Here is a 19486-nt window from a genome sequence, read left to right as displayed (position 1 = left end):
TAAATCTCTATTTTTACTTTACACGTCATTTTCATGCAAATAAATTATTTTTGACTTTAGGCGCCAACTGGGTCACATATACCGGAATACATGCATTTTATAAAGATCAAAAAAATTAGGTTTGTAACTTTCATTTTTTCTTAAAGTTTACTTAAGCTTTATTTTTTAATCAAAAAGAAAAAATTTATAAAAAAATAAATTGGATGGAAATATTATAGTAACAAATGGAAAAATATAATTAGAGAAAACTAAAAATAAAGGATCATTATCCAAGTCATTAGTTATGTTTAAACATATCAGGGATCCTTACGCTTAGTTTGGGGATCCTTGAAGGAATATAAGCAACTATATCATGATACTTAGCTTGATTTACATTTTTCTTATAGTACAAATTAGGTATACTGGAGTCAATAGAAACTGATCTCCAGGTTACTTTGGAAATTGAATTTCCTATTTGTTTCAAAATGAGATATTCCATATATCTCCAGCTTGAAGAAAGTTCTTGCTTTTTGTTAATATAGTAATTAGTAAGATTTTTGTCATATCCAGTATTTATTGGACTATATTTAAGTAACTTGTCATTAACTAAATTTATTACCTTTTCAGAATACAAAGTTTTGTTAGGAATATTTTGCTTGAGAATACTTGTCAGATTAAAAAGAGCAATAGAATATAAAGTAGTAAAATAAGATTCACATGTTGCTCTATGGTCTTGATGTTGTATTTGTTGTTGATTTTGACTCTGATATAACTGATATTGGAGCTGTTGTGAGAAGTTTCCTGAAGAATGAAAGACCAAATGAGGAAACTTCTCTATTTGGTATTTAGTATCCATCTCAGTTAAATCATGCAGAAACATTGCATTGATAAAACAGCTACAATTCTGAGAATATCCTTTCATAATTATTTGTGGGGATTCAAATCCTGTGGCATAGTTTGGAGTTTTTACTTGCTTAAATTCTGGGTTTAATACCTGGTGATCATAGCTGTTTTCTTCTTTAAGATCCAAACAAGAAATTATAGATGTAACTAAATCGTGCAATACCTTAAGTAAAACCTCAAAAATACCTATTTGATCTTCTATTAGACCAAAGGAACTAAAACTCCAAATCTCTTCTCTCATTGATGTTTCCTCCTGGTTTAATAGACATTTTTGAATCATTAACAAAGGTATCTCCAAAATTGAATCAAAAAGTATTGGAGTGTATGATAAGGAAATACAACTCAGTATATTGCTTAAATCCAATGAGTCTATTAGGTGGATCCAATGCATTATTTGGGATGCTTTAATTATGTTTGGGCCAAATTGACCAATGAGAATACTAAGTAATGTTGGACTTTTAAATCTAGTATAAAGCTTACATGCTACAGCAGATTTTGTTAGGTTATTAAATCTAAGAACTTTAATAGCTTGACCTGTTGAAGATCCTCCATCTAGTTTGCATAAAGTATAAGATCTGCTACAACCAAAAGACCTATTACTGTTATTGCAGTGGCTTAGAAAAAATTGAGCAGTTTCTGAAGTTTCCTCTAATATGAATATAATTGCTCCTGGATTCTGTTTTTTAACTATTTGTCTAGTTTCTTGAGGATTTTCCCAAGAATCTAAATTATAATTTGTTGGATGTTTTTGAGATTTCATGGACTTTTTCCTTTTCCCATTGTGGCATCCAATCCCACCACCTTCATCCTTCATAAACAATGAATTATAATAGGAATTTTTGATCTTTAATATATCACCTGTCTTGATTACTCCACTACAATCAGTCATTATGGTGCAAACAGGGGGTGATTCAGAATCTTCAAATAACTTGAAAAAATGGCCTTTTTTCCACTGTTTCACTATTGGCTCCACCACATCTGACCCTTTATATACTTTTACATCGTATCCACATCCAAAAGCTGCAAGTTCTGCACAAACCTGAGACCCAATATTACCTGGAGAAATTAACACAAAGATAACACAGGATTCATCATTTAAAGCTTCTAATTGGTGATTTCTTTGAAATCCATCCGATTCACTCAAGTTAAGGTGATTAATTCCTTGATCTTTCAATACACTTTCATCCTCACATTGGAGTCTCAAGCATAATAGGCTATTATATAACTCATCTGCACAATCTTTATTCCCAATAAACTCCCACATTGTCTTTGGTCTCAAAAGTTCCAGTTTCATTCGAGACTTTGAATTTTCAAGTTCATTCCAAGTATTTTTCTCTAATTCAGAAATATTCATCATTTCTAATGCGACTTCTAAATCTTCATCTACAAAGTCTAATAGCTCCAGTTCTGTAAGTTTGATTTGTTGTCCAATCCTGACTCCACGTAAGTTCTCAAATTGAACTTCTTTAATATCCTTATCAATCTGAAGTTTTTGCAGCATGTTACTGTTCCCTTTATCTTTAATGATTGAAAGATCTTTAAGTTTAGCCATAACTTCATTAAAAGTTGAAGAGCAAATCACATAGTCGGCTCTTGATGAATAGTAATCCAATGTTTTGGCTCCATACCATCTTAATTTCAATAAAAGCTGCCTCTTACTATGAAATAAGTATTCTTCATCCCCTAGTAAGCAAATCTTCTTGTTTTCAAAAAATGCCAAAAAAGGGTTACTAATATGTTCTGATTCCATGTTAGACCTCCTTGGTATAAGTTTTAGTGACCCTCTTATATAGTTCTCGTTAAAATTACTAGGGCCTTCATTTTGTGTATCCATTGATAGGTATTTACTTGGATACTGGTACTCCTTCCTATATACTGGAAATTCTTCAAAAAATATCCGATTAATCTGAAAGTTCTGTTTAAAATCTCGTTTCTTTTTTAATAAGTTCTCTTTATTAACTTTACTACAGATGGAAGAATTTAACAGCGATGATGAATTGCTTTGATATGAAGAATTAATGACAGAATTTGAATATATACTAGAATTAGATTGAGTTCCAGATTTACACCTGCTCATACTCCTTTTTCTCCTTTTGTTTGATGTTCCTGCATTATTAGAGTCTCCGGAGTTAAGAATCAGGCTCCAACTCAATGCAGATTTCATTTTCTTTTCTTCCTTGTTATCTAAGTTTGGACTAATATTTTCGTCGGATTTATCAATAGAATCCATCTTGTTTATAATTAAATAAACAAACAGTTTCCTCTTGTATTTATGTATATAGTTGGAATCTTCCCCTTAAATTATTTAGTCAAAGACTTAAATAAGTCAAGGTTGAAGTGAATAGAAAAAGTTTAGAATATTTTTTCTTTATTCTTAGTAATTCCACATTTTAGTCCTATCAACTGTCAATCTTTAGATCTTAATTCAAAACTTCCAAGTTCGGAACTATTTTTTCTTTTTTTTAACTTCTTGCTTTAAAAATCCTGAACACGTAATTACCCACATTTTCATGTAAGCGCAAGTAACTTTGGCGCCAAATGAGGCTGATTATCTCTCAGATAGTTGATTAGTTAATCAAATTAACTTAATCCTAAAATTTTAATTCTTATTATAATGTGTTGTGCACACAAAAATGAAAATAGAGGAGCTTTTATTGTTTTGGAAGGAACTGATAGGTAGGTTTGCTTACTTTGTAACGTGAAGATGAATAAAATGGAGGAAAAGAAGGGGAATTGGGAGGAAGCGAAGAAAAAAGGAGGGTTCTATCTGGAGGTAGTATAACTTAGTGATGGAAAACACCCTTTATTAGATTTTATTAAACAGTGGTAACTTAATAATTTGTTTTTAGATCGGGGAAAACTTTACAATGCCAAAAAATATATGATTACCTAATTAGTATAGGAAGGAAGTGTATTAAAACTGAATTTCCAAGTAAGTTATTTCAAAGAAAATTACCACTAGTTCATTTATTAAAATTTTGTTTCAGATCGTTCAACAGACGTTGGAAAACTGCTAGATGGATATTTAAGAAAAACAATCAAACTTGCTCCAGAGGTTTCTCATTTACTATTCACTGCAAATAGATGGGAGCTTAATGACTATATTGAGAAGAACCTACAAAATGGGGTCGACGTTGTATGCGATAGATATTCATTTTCAGGAATTGCTTATTCCTCAGGGGCTATCAACTTGGACTATGAATGGTGTAAATCTAAAGAACAAGGTTTAGTTTCTCCGGATTTGGTCATTTTCCTAGACATTAATTTAAGCCTTTCCTCAAGTAGGTCTGGGTTCGGAGACGAAATATATGAGAATATTAAGGACCAAAACAATGTTTATGAAGTCTATCAATCATTTTCTAATTATTCCTTTTGGAATAATATTGATGCATCTCAAGATCCTGATGTAAGTTTGAAAAATTGTTAAATTTAATATTTCTTTATTTTCAACATCACTAACTCTACAATTCTTTTGAAATGACAAAAATGATTTCTATATAATATTTCCTAAAAATTAATCATCCCAATTTTCTCACACCAACTTTTCACTTTCAGAATGTTTTTGATGAAATTCTACCTCACATTCAAAAAACTTTTCAAAACCTTAAGCCAATTTCCTATCTTTGGAAAGAAGAGTAAGGGAAATTGCATGCATTCGGCGCCACCTTTTGTTTTTAATAATGTAATTATAAAAATGTGTGTGTGGAGAAGTTTAAATTAAAAATTAATGAATTTTATAAAAATTTAGTCAAATTAAAGGGAAGGAAGAAGATTTTGGAGATATCGTTAAGAATTTAAAGAAAATAATCCTTTTCTAATCAACTAATCTAGCCTAAATTTGTTAGTAATTACAAGCTTAGATTAATCAAAACTGTAGAAGTAACATCAAGAGTAGTAATTACTCATATATTCTTTAGTTAAAAATAAATTAATGATGAAAAAGTCTCATAATTTTGATTTATAAGTGAAAAAAGAGAAGTATTCAGAAAAGAAAAGGATTGATTCTCTCAAATGTTTTGCACGATTTTTGATCAGCTCATTGAGTGTTGTAAGCTTCCTAATGAAAGTATATTCAGTACTGAACTGGAATTTGAGCTTGAAAGCATCAAAAAAACTCCTCATTGTCAAGAGATGTTAAATTGTATTCATGCTTCAGGGTCTTGCTTTGGAAATATTTTGAATTATAATTCTTTTAGGCCAAACACTTCAATAAGGTATTTAACTAGTAACTTACACCAAAGATATGGAACTAAACAATTATCTCTATTACCTAAATACGAAGCTATTCTGTTTGAAGGTATAAATAATGAGCAAAATAAGATAGATAACGAATTGGTTCAGAATTTAATAGAAAATGATCCTCAAATTGGTAATCAATTGTTAAACTTCATTCAAGCTTTAAGCAAAGGAATAATGGTAAAACAAGTTTTGGACTTAACAATAGGTGACACAAAGTATATAGCAATGTATCTTTCAAAGAATCTAAGCAGCCTGATTCTGGACAATTTTGGTGGAGTATTGTTAGAAGTACCTTTAAAATTTGTAATCGACGTTGTTTTCAGTGATTTCTCAAATGATAAAAAGACACTAATCAACGAATTCACAATCAGAAAAGGTTATGAACCTGTAAAACTGAATGAAGATATTCAATATTTAGTTTCTATAGACCTTGGTACACAGATGAAGTCTATTTGTCTAACTTTTAGTTCAGAAATTGATGGAATGAGCTTTTGTACGAATCTTTGTAAATTAATTAGTTATTTAAATCTAAAAAGAATAGGATGAAGTGAGAACTCAAATAAATCATTATCTAATTTTAGAATAAACTATAATTAAGAGATTTAAGCAAGAATTAGACAAATAAAAGTTATTCACATAATTGCATATTAGACAAATTATTTGTATTGTAATCTAGTTTTTTTTTTACTTATACGTCGCTTTCTTACATATTTCCTTATTTTATTTCAATATTAACAAATAAATAGCTAAATGAATGATTAAATTCTTCATTTTTAAGTATAATAGATACAATGCATTACTTAAGAATCAATTGCAAATCAAGTTTATGCAGGATTTGTTTACCAATAAGTCAAAACAAAGTCAGATTACTTAGACTTCGAATTCTCAAATTTCCTCTTTAAAACTCTAATCATGAAAACAAATGAATTTCTTGCTTCCTCATCATTAAACATTAGGCACAAAGTCTTTTTATCAGGTAAATTTAGAACACAAGACAATCCAGGTACTGGTGGATTCTTAGGATTCACTTTCTTGCATTCCTTGAACTCTGGAGCTTCTATTCCCAGTTCAACATTCTTAATATCAGTTAAATGGACCATTCTATCACTTTTTGAAGTAACAGAGGAAATTTCAAAGAAACCAGTATCAGTAAGCTTTACAATTCTGATAAACTTCTTTCCAGACTTAGCTACTTTAATTAACTTAATTCCTTCTTTATATTGACTAACAATTTCTCTATACCATTCTGTCAAGTTCTGTAGCATAAATTCTTTTTGCATTGTGTTGAATCTCTGTACTTCTTTCTTACCCTTTTCAGAATCTTCGTCATCAGAAGAGGAAGATGATGCTTCTTGTTCTTTCAAAATCTCGTCTCTTTTCTTGGTTTCAGATTTCTCATTTAAATATGGAGTATTAATCAGACCTTTAGCTTCCATTTCCTTCTCTATCTTAGTTACGTTCTCAAACTCTGATACTAAAACACTTCCAATATCCTTTGTTTGTTCCAATTTATCAACCATTTTACATTTTTTTAACTTGTTTGTATTCCAGTTACCCCATGCCTCATCATCTGAAGGATCCTGTTCTCCTAAAACATGACCATGCATGTCCATTGCAATCTTTATTTTATTCTTATCTGGCATTGTTGCAAATCTCCATTTGAGCTTGAAAACTGAATTCCTTGCATCTGCTCTTGAAGACTCACCTCCTCCTACATAATGAACTGCATGGTCGTCCATCTGAGCTCTAACTCTTTGCAATTTGGCAACTAGTTCTCCCGTCATTTTTAACCCAGTAAGTATTTCTAATTGGCTTTTGTATAAAAACTTTTAGTTAACAAAGTCTAAACCTTAAGGCTTGCTTATACAAACTCAAAAAACTTTTCTTTTTTTTACAAAAATCTTAAATTCTATTTTAAAATTTAATTTACTGGTACACACGTTTTGTCTAATGTTTTTTATTTATACATTATTTTATCTTCTATTACGATATTTCTAGACATGCATTATTTATGTTATGCATGCCAAAATAATAAACAAAAATGAAACAGAAAAAAAAAATCTAAAATTCGCGTTGATGAAACAATAAAACCCTTTCTTTTGTTCTCCAAGATAGTTATCTTTTCTCAAATTCTTTTTATCTTTACCTCTACTTGTAAAATATTCATGTGAACATTTATTTTTAATGTATTACTTGACATTGCCGCCATAAGGCGGGAACTCATATAATATGATTATTAATAATATATTGAAAAGATAAGGAGGTAATTCATTATTTGAATAATGAAATTAAGGCCTTCTCATCCAATTTAGTTTTTTATCCCGGAGGATTTCTGAAGGGTGCATGAAATGCAAATTCAAATGCAATTTTTTTTGATGTCAAGAGGAATTATAGGGAGCTTTTTTCCTTTAATTACAAAAAGATTATTCTTTAAAAGTGGGGGAAGTATGTTAAGAACAAAAAATGGTCCGTGGATTAATAGTTTCTTTGGAAATAACTGGATGATGTTGTCTTCATGTAAAAGATTTATTTCAGTAGCAAATAGCAAATTTACCGAGAATAAAGTAGGAATAAATTCAAAACCAATTTCCTCAAACTATGACAACAAAAAATTAAAGAAGAGCCATGATAAGGTTGATATAAACAGTATTCAAGGTACTTTAGATTATGGAGATGATGGATTATACGTTTTTAGCTGTTTATGTAACATTTGTAATAGCAAAATAACAAAGAAATTTAGTAAGAAGGCTTATAATGAAGGAATTGTTATAATTAGATGTGATAATTGCAAGAATCATCACTTAGTATCCGACAAACTTGGATGGTTTGGAGATGAAAGAGAAACTTTTGATGTATTTAAACTTCTAAATAACAAAGAAATTTCTATTAATTAGAGAAATATAGACTATGTTATAAACGAATTAGTATTATACTATTCAAATCTTAAGCTTGTGCTTAACGGCATCACATATATTATTAACAGTAAGAGAAAGCTTTAGGAATTTTTGGTTGCACATTAAAATGGAGTTTTTATAGTCAAAAGTCGGCTTACATAGAGAACATTGGTGGTATTCCTGAATAAAATTCTCCAAATTAATATGTATAATTACGTTTGAATCATAAGTTACCCTAGCAGATAATATACTTACATTAGCATTTGCTCTATATAGATTGCTAATGAACTCTTTAGGACCATTAAATTGAAATAGAAAAACCAGCTTTCCTGAGCTCAATAATGCTTTAAATTTGATAGGCAAATAGTCATTTTTGATTTGAATTCCACTAAGATTATCTAATTCTTTCCAATCCTTAGGTAGTTCACTGGTCTTTCTATGATTCAGGAACTCTACTTCCTCAACAACCTTAGTTTGTACCTCGAATGGTTGTTGCACATTTTTTAATTCGGAGTCCTTTTCACTAAGTAATTCATCATAAGATGTATAGCATGTAAGATTCAGTACGTGCTTAATAGATTGCTTTTTCATCTTCATGAATTCCAAATCATAGATGGTCATTTCGTTTTTAGAAAAACCAATTTGGTTAGAAGTTCCACTTTTTGGGATCAGCTTCTCAATAATAGCTTTTGAGAAAATCTTTTCAATAATTTTTTGTGAATTTTGAGGAACAATCTGAGCCTTTAATCTAAGAAGAATTCGATCATGAATTATTGAGATCATATAATACTTGAAAATTTCATCTTTTGAAATCTTTTCAAATACCATCTCATGCAAAACAGCCTCTACTTCCAAAATTGTCACTCCTTCATTATCAGTTTTCATGTCTTTTTCCAAGAAATTGTCAAAACTGACGGTCAGTTCGGAGGTATTAAGCTCTTCCAAGGTTTCTGCCTGTCTATATTGACTTCCAACCTTAATTTGTGGTTTTAGCATTTCTTTCGTAAATCCTATTTTCAGCTCTAATCTAAATATACTACCTAGTTTTATGATATCTTTAGTCATAGGAGAAGAAATATCAATGTAAACGAAATTTGACTTTACTATATATTTGATATCAACATCTAAAATCTTTAAATTTTTGTTATTTTTGAATTCCTCATGTGCCAACTTTAAGTATAGATCTGGGTTGGTAAGCATAATAGTATTTAAAGATTCTATAATCTCTGATAATTGTTCTTTAGATACATTTTCCATTTTAACAAAAGACGATATTATACATTTGATTATGAAAATATTATTATATAAATTCAGAAGAATCAGTTTCTCCAGAGTATGTTTTAATTAATACTCAGATTTGAACAGAATTACCAATTAAATATTGCAGGGAGATAGTTGCTTAAATTGAATTAAATATTTTGTTCAAACAAATTCTTTTTGATTAAATGATTAATTAAATTTGTCAAAAATAACTTTTTACCGGTTTTACTAAATTATTTAATAAAAAAAAATTTTTTTTAAAATTCGTTACCTTAGGCCGGTATAGGGTACCTAAAAAAAAAATTAAAATTGGGTGAACAAAATTTTTATATTAGAAAGAGAATAAAGTAACTACCTTGTAATTTTAAAGCTTTCTATGGATATTAGGACTGGTTAGTAGATTTTATAACTATTTTTTTAAAAAATTTGTATATAATAAGATGAATGACTATGAATTTGAGCAAAGATCTTTAATAATAGAAAAAGCTTTTTCAAAAACTCCATATGTAGGGTACAACCTAGAACCTCTAAACCATTCGAATAACGATGAAAAAAAAACATATATTGCATTGTCAAACTTGAATGGTAAAAATTACTATGTGGAAGTTTTAATTTATGATAGTGAAAATAACGATTTTGAAATTGGATATTTATATGATCATATATTTAGCCCTGTGGGAGGAGTGCATTGGATGCCTAGAAATGGAATTGGCCTTGAGGAAAATATACTTGGAACTGCTAGTGACAGTATTAAACTTTTTAAAGAAGGAAATTTGATTTGCGATTTAAGACTTAATGATTATGAACTAAATAATATGCGTTTGGAAAGTGTTTATAACTCATACCACACAAAAATAACCAGCTTTTCATTTTCAGAATATGTCGAAGGAGATATAATTTCATCAACACAGGATGGTAGGTGTGTAATTTGGGATATTAATGAATCAGAACAAATAAAATTGTCAGAAGGAGCCATTTTAGAAAATCTTTTAAGTGAGTATAAAAATAGATCAGTTCTCAGCATTTCTCAAATGGAGAGATTTACAATAATGGACGTTTGTTTTGGGTATTCCAAAGATAATATCATTTTAGGAGTAAATAATGGACTTGCAATTTCAATGGATTTAAGATCACCTTTTAAGCAATCATCCTCGTTATTGTCAGACTGTATTTTAGGTTGGGATACAATTCCAGAGCAGAAATTTCCACATATTAAATTATGTTGTATTAAAAATACAAACTATTTTTCCAGAGGAATTTTGTCTAAAGGAATTGTTGAGATTTTTGATATTAGAAAAACATGTGGTCCTTTATTAAAACTAAATACTACTAATTCAAACCCAAACTCCTCAGAAAATAGTCTAGTTTCTATTGAAAGCAAGAATTCTGAAGAAATACTTCTTGCTTATAGTAATGGATTGATAAATACTTATAATTTTAACAAAGAAAGGCCATCTATTCATTTAAAATTTGAAACCAATTTATATACTTACAGCTTTTCGTCATTGAATATTTCTAAACAAGTAAATTCTTTCCTTGGTATTTCTAGTGTCCAAATGCAAAATAGCACCGGCATAAAAATTTCAAAATATGCTAAATGTTGACTTTTAAAAATTAAAAAGGCGGGAAAAAATGCATGTGACATCTAATTTAAAAAAATAAATTATAATTATAGCTGAAATTAGTATATATTAATTAATGATTTTTAATTGTAGTTTTCGTTTAATTGGTTTTTAATAAGATCAATAAGATTCTTGACTCTCTAGGAATTTCTAAAGGAATGCGAGATTAAAGAGTAATTATTGTCGGTAGGAGAAATTAGTGCAATGTTGAAGGGAATACATATAATTAAACATAGGAATTTGTGTTTACTAATTAATTTAAGAGATTACATGCTAATTTATCCATTATTTTGAAATATTAATGAGATACAGAACAGGAAAATCTACTAGTCTCGTTTCTTTTTTGTAGGCTCAATTTTGTTAGTTACTTCAGAACTGTTTTGTCTAGAACCTAGGAGAACATTATCATGTGACTCGGGAATATGGAGTTCGTCTATATCATCAAGTTTTGGTTTATTGCATTCTTTTCTACCAGAGTTGTCAGGAACATCCTTTGGATTAAAGACATTTCTTACTACTTTAAATAACCAGTAAATATTCATAATATTGAATAACTCTCCAATAGGGAAGAAGATGTAAACTCTTAGTTTTGATCTGAAAGTCGGAGCGAACCTAAAAGCATTAAACATCAGAATATGAAAGCCATAAGGAAGCATAACATTTCTTGTAAAAAAGAAAGCAATAAGGAATAAGTAACTGACTAATTTACAAGAGAAAGAAGTTGTATCACCAATAATATGATAGCAATATCTAATACTTAGGATTACTGTTGAAAATTCCGTAATAATTCCAAGCGAAAGTACTTTAATTAAAGGTTGCTCTGGTATAAAATAAGAAGTTAATAGAGAAACTAAGGATACAGATCCATGGAAAAACCATACAGTTGAGTCTTTATTCTGATTCCATTCTCTAATAATTATCGATAGATCCCACAAAAAATATCCCATAGAAAAAGAGCCAGTAATTAGCCAAAAACTAGGTTTTCCACTATAGGGATCTTGCCTAATTTCCCGATTAAGTAATATTATTAAGGAAAGTATTGTTGAAGTCAAAGCATGAATTAGAGAAATACCACGAATCCTTAAATTCCATTTCTTTATGCCTCTGCTTTCATTTTGAATACCTTCAGAAATTAGTTTTCTAACTCTCGAAGGAATAAATAAATATAATATTTTTTCACTTTTGACTTTTTCTAAGTATAGAAAGAAAAGGTTAAAAAACGCTGTCAGAATGAAAACATAATAACGTGAAAAGTTGTACTCTTCTCCTTCGTTAATTAATCTTATTGTTTCAGCATTCATTTATTATTCTCTTACTAATATTAACTTTACTAAGCTTTTTGTCAAAAATGTCTAATTGTGTATTATAAAACTAACTTTTGAGTATTCTTTTATTATTACTCAAATTATCAATCCTAAGAATTAATAATATTGAGATTTAAATGTTCCAAAATTTAACAGATTAAATTTGTATTTTAGCTTTATCCGATCACTTCTATTAAAGGTGTTACCTTAGTTTTTTCAATTCTAAATTTTATTTTCCGATTTTTTTTTTAATTGTTGAAATCAATAAAATATTAATAATGAACTATAAAAAAAATATTAAACAGACTGCCCGCCCTAATTGATTGATTATAAATCAATAATTAGCATGTAAAGCATAAAATAATGAATAGTTTTATATGCAAAATATTAATAATAAAAAAGCTCTTAAGAATATTAATTTTCTGAAATAATTATTAATTAGTTTTCACACATTCTACCAAAATAAATTAGGTAATTTAGAATATTTTTAATTCAATCATTTCAGTGCATGCATTTTAATATTAACTAAAATTTTATTAAAATAATTTCTATAGTAAGTCTACCAATGAGTATTCTATTCAGCTAGCAATAGTGTCTAACTCTTTAATAAATTCTGATGGATTGATAAATTCTGTACATCCGTAAATTATGCTTTTTTGAGTTTTCTTTGCATAATTAAGTACGTCATGAGCTTCAGTAAAGTTCCCGCCTCCTATAATAAAGACAATCCCTTGCTTTGGTGAGACTTTAATTCTTGAGACTTTACTGGAATCTTGATCATGCATACATGGCTGTTTTGGATCAAAGTAAAGGAACTCATCATCTAAGTTTGAAGAACCAGTAGAAAGTTGTGAAGATGAAAACGATTTCTTTTCCATAATATTATCAACAACAGAAGTTACTTTTAAAGTTTTGTTAATAGGAAGCAGAGCTCTAACACCTTGAAGAATATTTTTCCCTGCCATATCAAATACTTTACCTCCAACATTTTTTGCTAGAGAAGTTATTCCTGTTTTGCTCAAATTATTCTCCAAAGATGTCTCTTGTTTACTGTGTGTTGTTGAATGCCCTAGGGTAGAGCTTAAATCTTGGTTGTTTAGATTTGAAGAGAATCCCCCAACTCCTGATGCATTTTTGGTCTGGATTTGAGATTTGTAAATGTATCTAATAATTTTAATTGAGTTGGATTGTTCACTATTAAATAGCTTAATGAGTTGTTCAAGCTGTTGGTGAGTAATATTTTGCCCATGTCTTTCGTGTAGTAAGAGAGATAAAACAACTCTAAGCTTATCATTTTCTAGAAAATTCTTGCTTGATTCAGAGTTAAATAAAGTCTCAAGTTCGCTAATACATCCTGAAATAGTTGGGATATTGTCGAAGGACTCTTCAACCTCAAAGAATTTGTCAAGTTCTCTTTTCTTGATCTCTTCAACAAGCTTTGTAGCAATATTTGTGTGGGTGTCAATACTTCTCTTCTTTTCTGTCATTTCTGGTAAAGCATGTATAGCAACAGCCAGATTCGTTGCCATTTGAGAGGAGTCCTCACTGTTATAATTTAACTCTGACAGCTTTTTGTTATACTCTCCAAGCATTTCACTTACGGAATTAGCTACTTGTGTAAAATGTTCTCCAGAGTGTTTAATCCAAAATTCATCATTAGAGTCCAAGTCAAATACTTTCTTTCCACTATTTGAATCATCGATAGTAATTCTATTTAACTTTAAATTATAAACATCATGTATTAGTCCCTGATAAATCCAACTATGGTTGATCATTGTAGAAAGATCAATATCTCTATCAAGAAGGATTAAGACAGGTCTGTTATTAGAATTAATGTTTATAAAGTTGTTATTTGATTCTCTTAAAATTTCTCGAATTCTTTTGTCTAATTCTTTAGCAATCATTTGGCTAGAAGAAAATTGTTTATTGGAACATCTAATAATAGGTATTGTTCCTAAGCTGGATAAAACACATATTAATCCTGTAACAATTCCATCAATAATGGATTGGATCTTTGTATCTGTTGTTTTTGAGTTAAAGAATTCAGAGTAAACTTTATCCATACCCAGACTGAATTTTGTTGGGGATAATGATACAAAGTCTAAGTATCTGTCTATTACCTTCGTAATTCTATTAGCATTTCCAGTTTCTAAAGCTTTTTTTGCAAAATATTCGAGCAGCTTGTCTGTACAAGGACTTATAAAATTTACATAATAGCTTTCATAATATAAATTCCTTAAATCCTCACATAATTTATCAATATTTTCTTGTGTTGGTTTAATGAAATATAATGCTGGTACTTCTGGTATATTACTTTTTTGTGCATTTAATTGAATATGTAGTGTAACACCATGGTGTCTTAAACTTCCAACTTTCATTAGTGGAGATAAAATAGTTTGTCCCATTTTATCATATATCAAAACCTTCCAAATATGAGGTCCCTCAAGTATCCAAACATTGTTCTTATTTGCTCCATAAGATCCTGTAGATGATCCTCCAGAAGAATTGTTTACTTGTTGGGACAAATTCAGCATATTACCAATAGCTACTTTCTGAGATTCTTGAATATTGAAGTCCATATTTTCTTCATTTAACTCAATGTTTTATAAGATATTTTTTCCTTTAAGAATATTTCAATAAATAAAGTTTATAGAAATTTTTACAAATTTTTTAATAATATTTTCTAAGTTAATAATGAATAATTTACTGTGTGTTATGGTTTTCTATTTCATCCACTCTAAGAGATCTAAAAACTTCAGAGAAAAAGTATTTAACCAGTAACTTATTGAACGAAATATTCTACAACTTGTTTGCCTCTATTTTTTTAAATGATTATTTCTTCTGTTATCACACAGGTATTTCTATTTTCTAGTTTGATTTGTTAATTGTTACTAGTGTTATTATTTAACGAATTGGCGCCAATTTTCTTTGTTATTTAATTGAGGCAAAATAATCGAATAATTTGAGTTTAGGACGGAGAAATACAAATAAAAACAAATCAAATTAAAGTGATATATGGAAATATAAAGGATTAAAAAAGATTTAGCTAGTTTTAATGTAATAATTAATATAATGCGATCCTAAGAAATAAACTATAGCGATATAATTAGATAAGCAATTAAATGCTATCATCAGGAATCCATTCAAACACATTGGGTGAATTGTTGGAGTTGATAGCTTTTAGATTTTTCTCTTCCTGCTTAATTTTTAAAATGTCGGCCAATGGGATCTTCTTGGCATTATTTGACTTAACATCCTGGTCAATTAGACCACATAACATTAAATTATCTCCTCTAAATACCATGCATCCCTGATAAATCTCATTATAACAGTCTTGACTACTAAATACTTCAAAAGATTTCTCAAGACACAGGCTACCATACTGATCAAAACTTCTGAAAATACCAGTAAATTGTCTTCCATCTCTTAATACAACATAAATCTCCTTGTCTAGATCTTCCTCTAAACAAAGCATCCAAGACGACAAAGACGTTTGATTATTATTATTATTGTTGTTCACCTCATCATTTTGATTCGGGCTAGAATCTTCATCATAGGATCGATTATAATTTGAGTCTCTCATAATAATTTTAACTATTAAGAAAAAAATGATCAGTAATTAGTAGTTGTCTTTATATTAACTCTTAGAAACATTAAACAATACTTTAAATTAAAATACCCTAAACAGAAATAATTGTTTTTTCCTGAACATTAACTACTCAATAACATGTTCTTTTTAGCTTAACTCTGTTAGTTTTTGAAATTTCCTCAATTTTACTAATTCATTAATTATTGGATTATTTACATTTATATTTATATTATATTTTTAAGCGGTAAACCATATACTAAATTACCGGTATAGTAAGTTACCATTAGTATATTTTTTTTTAATAAATTATTAGCAAGAATATGTGGCGCCTAATTTCATTTATTTGTAATAAGCATTATTTAAATAATAGTATTAATATAAATTATACAACGAAGAATAATTACTAATAAATTAATAAAGAAAAGTGATCACTAAATACAAAATTAAATAATTTGGCGTCTACATATTCAATAAAATAAAAAGGTCAAATTCATATATATTTTGATTAAAAATAAATAATAAGCATAGCCAAGTCTAGCTTTTTTTTTAACGAAAAGAAAAATAATAAAATAAAGGAAATTTCTCATAACTGATTTTTATTCAGTTTATTTTATTTTATTTTCACTATTAAAACTCGAATAGTTTCGTATATAGTTCGGAAGCTGATTAACCATGGGTAGAGTTAGAACTAAGACTGTCAAGAGAGCAGCAAGACTTATTGTTGAAAAATATGTATCAAAACTTACTTTGGATTTCCAAACCAACAAGAAAATTGCTGAAGAAGTTGCTTCAATCCCAACAAAACGTCTCAGAAATAAGATTGCAGGATTCGTTACCCATTTAATGAGGAGAATTCAAAAAGGTCCAGTACGTGGTATTTCATTAAAACTCCAAGAAGAAGAGAGAGAAAGACGCATGGAAAAACTACCAGATAAGTCTGAAGTCGATTTAGATGTTATTTTGGTTGATCAAGATACTAAAGATATGCTTGTTGGATTGGGTCTTGATATCCCTGTTGAAGTCGTCTCTCCAACACGTGTATTCCAAGGTAAATCAGGTAGACACTAAATTTGAGATAATGTATTAAATTATTACTCTATTAGAAATTAAGTCTACAATTCCCAAGGTGTCTTACTACTATTATATGTATGATTAAACATCATATTTAGCTTTATATTTAGTGTAGGAAGATGGATAATTTCTTGACTATTTACCGGTGTTTATTGATCATTTCCTTGTTTCTGGTTAATGCATTAAGTATAACATACATTATGAAAAATATAAGGATACAGATTGAAATTGCTGTTATGGAGTAAGCAGTGTTTCTCCTTCTTCTACATTCTTGTTGCTTCTTTACTGATTGTTGAATCTTTTCCTGGTTTATTTTCACTTCAGCCCCTATACTTTCCAATATTAAATCTTTTAAACTTTTGTCCTTTATTCCGATGTTTGTTAAATCATTAAAAGTTAGACTTGTGAAACTAGAATCAAGGTAATAGTATCCTTTTTTATAAAAGAGTTTGAAAACAAAATCATGTTTTCCCAAAACTTGATCATTTTCTTCATCATCAGTACTTATTAAACTAGGTTTTTCAGCTATATTGTATTTAACCAGAAACTCAGAAACTGGAGTCTTATATATTTCTTCTTGTATTTTATTTCCTCTTCTCTGCCTAATTTCGGTTTTTTTATGTTGGTTTTGATTTACTTTATTCCCATCTTTACTTTCTTTTTTGTTATTTTCCTCATATTCCAATTTCAAATCTAAAGGAGATAAATTCTGATCATTTAATGCATTCTTGTCAAATCCATTACTAATCAGAAATTCTGCTAATCCCATCATACCGTACATATAGGCCAAATGCAATGCACTATTTCCATTTCTATCGACAGATTTTCTCATAATTTCTTTTTGAGATTCCGTAGCTGAATTAAATATATATAAAGCAATATTTGGTATATTTTGAAGTACACATAAATGCAAAATAGAGTTTCTCTCTAAATCATTATCATCCTGTAATATGGGATTAGCAGAGAGTTCTATTAATTCAATTATGACCTCTTCATTCCCATTCAAAATAGCAAGATGAAGAGGAGACTGCCCAGTTTTATGATTAAGAAGATTAACATCCATTCCATATTTTACTAATCTATGCACAACCTTTGGTAACTCCAATCTAACTGCCCAATGTAATGGTGAGTCCCCAAATTCTTCGTCACACAAATAAAGATTTGGAGATCTTTTCAACAAGAGATTTAAACATTCAATATCTCCACCATTATTGATTAAAGTTATTATAGGAGTAAATGAATTAGTGGGGTCTCTTATATTTACATCCAAATCTTCACATCTTAAAAGTAACTTTAAAATATCAAAATCCTGAATTTTACACGCTAAATGTATAGGGATAACACCTTTCTTTGATTTCTGATTAATGTTTTCCATATTTGAAGTTATTAAATAGTCTTCATTTTCGTTGAACAAATTATCATTAAAACCAAGTAGATCTTTCAAATCTTCCACATTTGATTTATTTATATATTTAATACACTTTTCCAACATCGTACTCTAATAATATTTCTTTTATATTGTAATTTATATTAGATTATATAGTTTTTTTACTTTTACTAAAACTTGGTTATTATTATTATTATTATTATTATTATTTTGGATAATTACAGAGGCAAGACAGAATCTATGCATTTATACCCAAACATAGAAATAGCAGTAGTAATAAGAACGAGGATTCACATGTTCGAACAGGGATCATTAGAGAAAGAGAGAGAGAGATTTTTAGAGATAAGGTGAGATAATAAATGGAAGAAAATAATGAGTAAAGACATTGTATCATAATTAATAAGAGAAGGAAAGAAACAACTCAATTCATTGAAGAATTACATTTGTAATTATCTAAGAGCGACAGTTCTCAGCAATGTGTTTTTGAAGATAATGGTAAGCCTCAGATTCAACACCATAGTCTACAATAGCTACTGATGCAGCTCCAACAACCTTGCGTGGATTACCTTCTCTATCGACCTTACATAAACCTGCCATTTCTCCTAATTCCTTAGAATCTGGAACCATAATCAAAGGAATTCCTCTCTCACGGCAAAGAGCCTCAACCAACTGTTTATAACAATCTTCTTCACAAGATTCCGCCAAGAAACAAACTTGAGCTTTTTTTGAATCTAAAGCTAAAACAACTTCATTCAATCCACGAAGTAATCCACCTCTAACAAATGAATTCTTTAAGACATATCTGATGGCAGTGGTTAAGTCGTTGACAACTTCTTGTTCAGCCTGAACTTGGGTACCTTCTTGATCAATTTCAACGTCAGACATCTTATTTAATTACAATATACTAAATATTAGTTGTATCTTCTATATAAAAGAGGTTTTTTCCTTTTATCGCCGCTCCTATCCTCACGGCTTAAATTTTATTTTCTAATTTTTAACAATTTAAAAATTAAGAAAATGGAAATTTTTCCTTGCTGATATATTAATCCTTATTGACCAAGTTACTTATTTATTCAAATATTTTAATTTTTGCACTTTAATTGACTTGTTTTTTTAGGTAACATTTATTAATATTTTATATAGACGAGACGAGACAATATATTATTTATTTGATTATTTAGTTAATTTTGAATGGCGCCATTGTTGTGGCGGCTAATTCTGGCGGGGTCGTTATATTA

General features: G+C 29.1%; 13 protein-coding genes across 13 annotated transcripts; 5 read left to right on the top strand and 8 right to left on the bottom strand.

Annotated features, from left to right (window-relative positions):
• Positions 1-277: 277 nt before the first annotated feature.
• cubi_02078 (uncharacterized protein) lies at positions 278-3112 on the bottom strand (the record flags this gene model as incomplete). The annotated part of the gene is made up of 1 exon (XM_029019090.1): positions 278-3112. One exon carries the CDS (start codon positions 3110-3112, stop codon positions 278-280), a length of 2835 nt encoding a protein of 944 aa, XP_028876564.1.
• Positions 3113-3496: 384 nt separating this feature from the next.
• On the top strand, positions 3497-4309 carry cubi_02077 (thymidylate kinase; the record flags this gene model as incomplete). The annotated part of the gene is made up of 3 exons (XM_029019089.1): positions 3497-3558; positions 3732-3814; positions 3870-4309. The coding sequence occupies 3 exons, from the start codon at positions 3497-3499 to the stop codon at positions 4307-4309; spliced, it is 585 nt and encodes a 194-aa protein (XP_028876563.1).
• A 584-nt stretch (positions 4310-4893) lies between these two features.
• On the top strand, positions 4894-5667 carry cubi_02076 (uncharacterized protein; the record flags this gene model as incomplete). Its single annotated transcript, XM_029019088.1, has 1 exon — positions 4894-5667. One exon carries the CDS (start codon positions 4894-4896, stop codon positions 5665-5667), a length of 774 nt encoding a protein of 257 aa, XP_028876562.1.
• Positions 5668-5987: 320 nt separating this feature from the next.
• On the bottom strand, positions 5988-6905 carry cubi_02075 (uncharacterized protein; the record flags this gene model as incomplete). Its single annotated transcript, XM_029019087.1, has 1 exon — positions 5988-6905. One exon carries the CDS (start codon positions 6903-6905, stop codon positions 5988-5990), a length of 918 nt encoding a protein of 305 aa, XP_028876561.1.
• Positions 6906-7568: 663 nt separating this feature from the next.
• cubi_02074 (uncharacterized protein) lies at positions 7569-8015 on the top strand (the record flags this gene model as incomplete). The annotated part of the gene is made up of 1 exon (XM_029019086.1): positions 7569-8015. The coding sequence occupies one exon, from the start codon at positions 7569-7571 to the stop codon at positions 8013-8015; it is 447 nt and encodes a 148-aa protein (XP_028876560.1).
• Positions 8016-8057: 42 nt separating this feature from the next.
• Positions 8058-9272, bottom strand: cubi_02073 (uncharacterized protein; the record flags this gene model as incomplete). Its single annotated transcript, XM_029019085.1, has 1 exon — positions 8058-9272. One exon carries the CDS (start codon positions 9270-9272, stop codon positions 8058-8060), a length of 1215 nt encoding a protein of 404 aa, XP_028876559.1.
• A 443-nt stretch (positions 9273-9715) lies between these two features.
• cubi_02072 (WD repeats-containing protein) lies at positions 9716-10879 on the top strand (the record flags this gene model as incomplete). The annotated part of the gene is made up of 1 exon (XM_029019084.1): positions 9716-10879. The coding sequence occupies one exon, from the start codon at positions 9716-9718 to the stop codon at positions 10877-10879; it is 1164 nt and encodes a 387-aa protein (XP_028876558.1).
• A 344-nt stretch (positions 10880-11223) lies between these two features.
• cubi_02071 (uncharacterized protein) lies at positions 11224-12198 on the bottom strand (the record flags this gene model as incomplete). Its single annotated transcript, XM_029019083.1, has 1 exon — positions 11224-12198. One exon carries the CDS (start codon positions 12196-12198, stop codon positions 11224-11226), a length of 975 nt encoding a protein of 324 aa, XP_028876557.1.
• Positions 12199-12779: 581 nt separating this feature from the next.
• cubi_02070 (SEC1 family protein) lies at positions 12780-14780 on the bottom strand (the record flags this gene model as incomplete). Its single annotated transcript, XM_029019082.1, has 1 exon — positions 12780-14780. One exon carries the CDS (start codon positions 14778-14780, stop codon positions 12780-12782), a length of 2001 nt encoding a protein of 666 aa, XP_028876556.1.
• A 539-nt stretch (positions 14781-15319) lies between these two features.
• Positions 15320-15784, bottom strand: cubi_02069 (small nuclear ribonucleoprotein U6; the record flags this gene model as incomplete). Its single annotated transcript, XM_029019081.1, has 1 exon — positions 15320-15784. One exon carries the CDS (start codon positions 15782-15784, stop codon positions 15320-15322), a length of 465 nt encoding a protein of 154 aa, XP_028876555.1.
• A 678-nt stretch (positions 15785-16462) lies between these two features.
• Positions 16463-16858, top strand: cubi_02068 (40s ribosomal protein S17; the record flags this gene model as incomplete). Its single annotated transcript, XM_029019080.1, has 1 exon — positions 16463-16858. One exon carries the CDS (start codon positions 16463-16465, stop codon positions 16856-16858), a length of 396 nt encoding a protein of 131 aa, XP_028876554.1.
• A 142-nt stretch (positions 16859-17000) lies between these two features.
• Positions 17001-18353, bottom strand: cubi_02067 (uncharacterized protein; the record flags this gene model as incomplete). Its single annotated transcript, XM_029019079.1, has 1 exon — positions 17001-18353. The coding sequence occupies one exon, from the start codon at positions 18351-18353 to the stop codon at positions 17001-17003; it is 1353 nt and encodes a 450-aa protein (XP_028876553.1).
• Positions 18354-18701: 348 nt separating this feature from the next.
• Positions 18702-19133, bottom strand: cubi_02066 (40s ribosomal protein pelota RNA binding domain-containing protein; the record flags this gene model as incomplete). Its single annotated transcript, XM_029019078.1, has 1 exon — positions 18702-19133. One exon carries the CDS (start codon positions 19131-19133, stop codon positions 18702-18704), a length of 432 nt encoding a protein of 143 aa, XP_028876552.1.
• Positions 19134-19486: the final 353 nt, after the last annotated feature.

This window comes from Cryptosporidium ubiquitum, assembly GCF_001865345.1.
Source record: "Cryptosporidium ubiquitum isolate 39726 chromosome Unknown contig_12, whole genome shotgun sequence".
NCBI lineage: Eukaryota > Apicomplexa > Conoidasida > Eucoccidiorida > Cryptosporidiidae > Cryptosporidium > Cryptosporidium ubiquitum.
Note: the sequence above shows the minus strand (reverse complement) of the source record. Positions and strands in the feature narration are given on the sequence as shown.